At 58.8% G+C, this 6,000-nt stretch overlaps 1 protein-coding gene across 1 annotated transcript in view; it reads right to left on the bottom strand.

Moving 5' to 3' along the window:
* Positions 1-4,957, bottom strand: part of ALX4 (ALX homeobox 4) — a 40,478-nt gene extending 35,521 nt beyond the window's left edge. The window contains exon 1 of the mRNA XM_068556326.1: positions 4,501-4,957. Within this exon, the coding sequence (XP_068412427.1) occupies positions 4,501-4,957 (457 nt within the window). The remainder of the gene's footprint in view (positions 1-4,500) is intronic.
* Between the last annotated feature and the right edge of the window lie 1,043 nt (positions 4,958-6,000).

Below are 6,000 nucleotides of genomic sequence, written 5' to 3' on the forward strand. Positions count from 1 at the left end.
GGGGCTGAGGTCAGGGTGAAAAGGTATGCCCACGGAAAAGAACGCCCAGCTGCTTTCTGAAACGAAGGTTCTCGGGGACTACGGCAAAAATTTATGTATGGTACTTTTAACTTGTTTTCCTGCTGTGGCCCCTCTTTGCAGCGGGCAAAACTCGGGGCATCGGCGACTTCATGAGAGCCTTGCGCGGCAAGGTTCCCGGCGCAGCCCGTAGTTCCCTCGAAGAGTAGGGACCGCGCAAATCCGGGCGTACAAGGTCAACCTACTCAAGAAACGCCGCTATCGAGAACAAGGGGCGCGCGGGGTGGAGGGCAGGCTCTCTGGCTTCCCTGAAGTCTCTTCTGAAATTTCCTTACAACAACTTAAAAAAAAATCCCCCCACCCAAAGGTTTCGTTTACAGATACAATACGTAAATGGTCAGTGTCTTGATCCAAGTGGTCGTTATACAGCGAACAAGTACATAACAATTCTTCAAACTTTCCACTTAACTGTACATAAATTATAATAAAGAAAACTTTGTGCGCATCGACTGATTTAAAATAATACTAGACCTTTAATCCAGGCCTTCTGTTTTTCTATTTAAGATTGTATGTGTTTAGGCTGAACTGTTAGAGCAGACTGGCGGCTATAGAAATGAACAAAGTAAAAAATTAAAAGCATCTTTCTTCCTCTCCTCCCCCACCCCCAACATTGACCGGGAGTCGACATCACAGCTCCCAGGCTTGAGTTTTCCCTCCATCATCCCACAATCACCCACGGGCTCTTACGGCTAATGTGCAAGCCTCGGTTTCTCGCTGTCTTTTTTGGGGGGGGAGGGGTCTCTCTTACACAAAACACACCCCGGTTCTTTGAGTAAATTCGAATATGACCCAGGAGGAGTTTACACATTTTGTGGTGTGTGGATTGTGTTGGTGGGAGAAAATAAATATCTCTAGCATTCAAACTCTGCGTCTAATTCGCCAAATCAAGACCAGCCCCTCGGCGGTGCCCCAGGGGTCTCCGGCCCTGCCCTCGTCTCCCAAGACCTCTGCGCTAAGAGCGCTGCCCTCGCGGACGGCTGGATGGGAAGGTAGCAGTCGGCTAGCAACGAAAACCTGCGTGCGCCGAATCGAAAGCGAAAGAGAAGGAGGTAGCAGGGCTGTTCTCGGTAGCGTTCCGGGGCGCAAGGCCAAGGCCTGGCGGGCCGCACAAGCGGCGGCTTGGAGAGTCGTCCGCGTTGGGAGCGAGGTGCCGGAGTCCCTACTCCTGCGGCGAGGAGGCTCTTCCCCCGGCTAAGAAACATCGGTCTCCAACCTGGCGTGTCTCCTGGGGCCCATGCAGCCTAGGATGGGCCGGGGGGCAGGGACTTCGGAAGGCCGAAGTGTGAACCCGGAGCCTGACGGGGTCGGGATTGCAACACGCGAGGACACAGTGGGGCTCTTTTGTAAAAACGCGAATGTCTCTGCACCCAGGGGGGACTGTGGCGTCCCATTGTTCGTCGCCCTTTTAGTACTGATGGGGAAACGGAGTCGCAGTTAGGGAACGTCTGCAGCCGGGGAAGGTTTCTCACCTCCTCTTTCCCCATCTCCGAGAAGCCCTGCCACTGGAGACCTCAGGCGGCTGTCCTGCCCCAGGCTCTCTCGCCGTGGCCCCAGCACAGCCCCCAAACCCGCACCTTTCCAAGGAGCGCTTGGACCCAAGGACTGGCTCCCTGGGCTGACGTCCCAAAGGAGACCTCGGACCCTCTCCTCCGCTAGGTGCAGTTGTCCAGATGGAGGAACTGGCTTCCTGCCCGGGGGACTAACAGAGCTGGGAAGGAGGTTGCCAGGTCAAAGCTACCTTGGGTGGGAGCCGAGATCAGCCGCAGCAAGCCTAGCACCAAAGCCGTGTCTGCCTCTGCCTTTCTCCAAGCTCCTGGGGACATCTGAGGTTTTTTCCTTAGGCTCGTTTTCCCCCCTTTGGAGTACATGCTCTCACGAGTGTGGCAGAGAACCATGTCAGTGTATGCTTCAGTTTCCCTGCTTGCTGGCCATCTAGAGAGCCCGCTCCAGAGGCCCTCCTCCCAGCTGCCTCTGTAGAGATCAGAACCTCACCTCTTGGTGCCTCGGTTTCCTCCTCTTGGACCTAATGTGCCTAACTTTTTTTCTACAGGAGCCAGAAATCTCCTCTTGGCCAGAGAAACAGCAGCTGCTGAGAGAAGGAAAAGAATAAGCAGAGCTGTTTGTTGTTTGTGGCTTTGCCCTGAGCAGTGCCTCCATCTTGGGCATCAGGAAAGTGGGGTCCTGTTGGTGTTTCTGAGCTGCCTTTTGTCTCAACCTGCAGCTTTTGGCTTTGCCTAGCGCAAGGTCGGGGGCCTGCCCTGTCCTCACAATTGGGTGCTTACAGGTTCCAACAGCACAGAGGCCGACGGTAGAAACGTGGAGCGGGGAGGCTAGACTCTTGCTCTGTGGGGGAACATTTACTACCCCATGAGGCCTTACTGTTATCTCCTCGTGATGCAGATGAGGAAACAGGGCTTTAGAGGGATTTCTTACTCTCAGGTCACAGTGTGGGCTGCCCTAGTGGCTACTGCCTGTAGAGGATGCATTATGCAGGCTGGCAGTGGGGGCCCAGCAGGGCTCAGAGGCAGTGCTCGGAGGGGTCTAGCTCTTTCCCCTTTCCCTCTGAACCTGAAGACATTTCCAAATGAGAGGTTGAAAGCAGCTCAGGAGCTCTCCTTGCCTAATTAACTCAGCCTCCTCAGAAGCCCCACTGGTGAATTTCTCTAACCCATGAAAAACCAGTGCAGTGGGAGAGAAAACATCCGAGTCCCCTGGCTCTGCACAACGAACCTCCACGGGTCCCTCAGTCTGTGACTTGCTCACACCTAACATTCCCAAAGGACAGGGACCAGGAGGGGCCTGGGTGAGGCCAGGAGGAGGGAGCCTGATCCCCGGGGCTGGCAGGCTGGTGCATGTGGACGGGGCGAGAGCCCCTCTCCACCTGAGTGTGGAAGGAGCACCTGTGTGGAGCTGTGAGTGTCTGTGATCCGAGTGCCTTATCTCATTCCAACAGGAAGGTGGAGAGGAAAGGTGGAGGAGGTGGCGAAAGCCACTGGATCTCTCTAAATCTGCTCAGTCTGTCCTGTGGGTTTGAGAGTGTGTGGCTCTGTGCGAAGCCACATGAGCGTACTTGGTGCGTATGTGAGCGCACTGCTCATGAGAAAGTGGTTGTGTGTGTATGTGTAGAATCCAAGTGTAGTCAAGTGTATGTGTGAACGTTTGTGCGTGTCAACGACCACTTAGTGGACTAGTTCTGAGCCTGTGGGGAGCCAGATCCAGGCTGAGTGTAAGAAAGCGTTTGCCATGGGTTGTTTCCTAAGGTTATTCCAGTCGCCAAGGCCTCCACCATGTCCCACCTCTGTCCCCAGGCTTGATGTCTCTCCATCGGGCCTGGATCAGTGCAGCCAAAGCCATTGTCCTGTCAGAACCAGCTCATTTCCAGGGCCCTGCCTGAAGGCCAAGGCCCCAGGGGGAGAGTGTGTACCCAGGGCTCCTAGCCCAGGGATTTTTCTCTCCCTTCTCAGTTTCTCTCCCTGCCAGCTTGGGGCTCACCAATGCCGATTCTGTGGGAGAGAAGGCCCAGGCTCCTCAGCTGCTCTGGCCTCAGGCCGCCCTTGAGAGGCTCTCTCCTCCACTACGGTCGCGGCGCTTCGGGGCCCAGGCCTGCGTCCTGAGGCCGCCTTCAAGGGGGCTTGGAGGTCATTTAGGCCTCAGGTTCCCCGTGGGCCCAAATCAGGACCCAGAACCTTCCCTCTTGCCCAGCACTGCGGCGCCTGGAACTCTGTGGCTTTCCCAGCCGGTCGGTCCTAAACCATTGTTCGGAAGCCGGCCGCCTCTGGGGATCGCCGGAGGAGAAACGCTCAGGAACTCTGGTCGGCCCGCCTGCCCGCCGCGAACCACCTCGACTCAGGTCTTCCGCGGCCTCAGGCGTCTCTGGACCCGCACGCGTGTGGCGCCCCCGTTCCACGGCATCCCGGGCGCGCTCCGCCGACTGCGCTCCAGGCTCCCGGCCGGGCTCCGCACCTGCGACGCTCCCACCTGCGGCGCCGCCCGAGGAGCCCCCTAGCCGGCGAGGAGCGCGGCCTCGGCAGCCCCGGAGCCCAGCGCCCGAGCGCTGCGCTGCGACTGTTTCCCGCCGCACGCCTTGAGCCGGTGCGAAGCATCCGCTTCAAAGTCGGCCCGGCGGGCAGCGCAAAGCAAGTGGTTTGGGGGAACGGCGAAGAGGGGAGAAACAGACTCCAGGCTGAGTTTAATAGTCGACGCTCCGCGCCCTCCGCCGAGCGATCTGAAGGGGGCAGGAGGGGTCCCCTGGTCTCCACGGAGCGGTCGATCCCCATTTTCCGACCCGAAGTCATAACGCAGCTCGGCCCCGCGCCTCCCCAGCCCTCCAACTCCTGCCTCCCGCAAGCCGAACGGGTTTTGAAGGTGCCGAAGCCCTGGGTCCTGGGGACCCCAGCCCGAGGGATCCGCACGTGCACTCACCGTAGCAGGGAACCTGCAAGGCCGCGTTGTGGCCGCCGCCGCCTTCCTGGAGTTTGAGGGTGCCGTCCGGGGGCGTCTTGCAGGCGCCTCGCTGCAAGTAGAGATGCGGTTGCTGCGCGGGTGGCTGCGGCGGCGGCTGCGGCTGCGGCTGCGGCGGCGGCGGCTGTGGGGCCGGCGACTGGGGCTGGAACTTGTTAAAGGAGCCCCGCGCCCCGGCGCCACTCTCCAGGGGTGCCGCCAGGTCCTGTTGCCCCGCGCCGTAGCGGGCGCGGCTCTTGGCGTCCCCGAATCCCTGCCCTTTGGCGGCAGCCGACAGGAAAGTTGTGCTGAACTTATCACCGCCGGGGTATGCCCTAAAAGGAGACGAGCCCTCCCGGCTCTGCGACACCGGGCTGTAGTAGGCGTCCATGGCAGCAGCCGGCGACTCGCAGTAAGAGACGCAAGTCTCAGCATTCATGCCTGGCTTGGGCGGGCGACGGGCGGGGGCGCGAGCGAGAGCGCGAGGACGCCACCGCGCGCCTTGGCCGGGAGTTTGGAGAGGCAAGGAGGCAGTGGCTGTGCGCTCCGCGCCGGCCTGCTCGCTCTCCCCCCTCCTCCGCTCCACGCCTCTCTCTCTCTCTCCTCTCACCCCCTCCTCTCTCTCCCTTCTCCCTCCCCACAGCTGGCCCAGGGAAAGAACGGAGGACTGTAAAAAGATTCAGATGTTTCGGAAAGTTGACCAGATCTCCCAAACCCTCTTAAGGTTTTGAAGCGGAAAAAGAGAGAGTGAATTTTTTTTTTCTTGACTCTTTTTTTCCCCGTCCTCTGCCTCTTCTCTCTCCCTCCTCTCCTTCCACCACTAACCCCCTCCCCCCCCCCCGCCTTAAGGAAATGCTACTAGCTCGCTCGCCGCTCGGAGGGGATTCTACCAAGAGCCGCCCAAAGGCCTTTTCGATTCAAGGCGGGGCCAGGGAGGTGTCTGGACTCCCCGGGCTCCCGAGGCTAGGCTGAGAATTGGCGGGTCCAAGCTTTGGCCTAGGGGAGGGGGGTATGCAAAACTTCAGTGACAGATTTTTAAAAATATAAAAAAAAAAACCCAAAAAACCTAACAGGTTTCGACATTCGGAATCTGATGGGCCGCTAGCGTCCGGGTGCAGGCAAGTCGTTTGTACACTCGCGTGCGAATTTGGCGGTGCAGCTGCGGGTCTTCCCACTGGTGCCTTTTCCTCTGTTTCCAACCCCTTTTCCCTATTCTCGGTTCCTCCATGAAATTAACACACACACGCAGCAGTCATCCTGTGCACGACCACTTTCACGTCTCGTTAACTATTTCCCTTTCCGTGTTCACTCAGACACTGAGAACCCCCAGGCTGGGCCAGTTTCCGAAGCTTTAGAACGCGGCCCCCTCCCCCTACCTCTCCCCTCCGGGGAAGGAGCCGCGTGTGCCTCAGGTAGGTCTCCGCCCAGCCGAGGGGATTTTCTGCCTGGCACACCTGAGAATGTGGAGTTGGAGACCAGCTG

The sequence above is a fragment of the Eschrichtius robustus genome, chromosome 11 (assembly GCF_028021215.1).
Source record: "Eschrichtius robustus isolate mEscRob2 chromosome 11, mEscRob2.pri, whole genome shotgun sequence".
NCBI lineage: Eukaryota > Metazoa > Chordata > Mammalia > Artiodactyla > Eschrichtiidae > Eschrichtius > Eschrichtius robustus.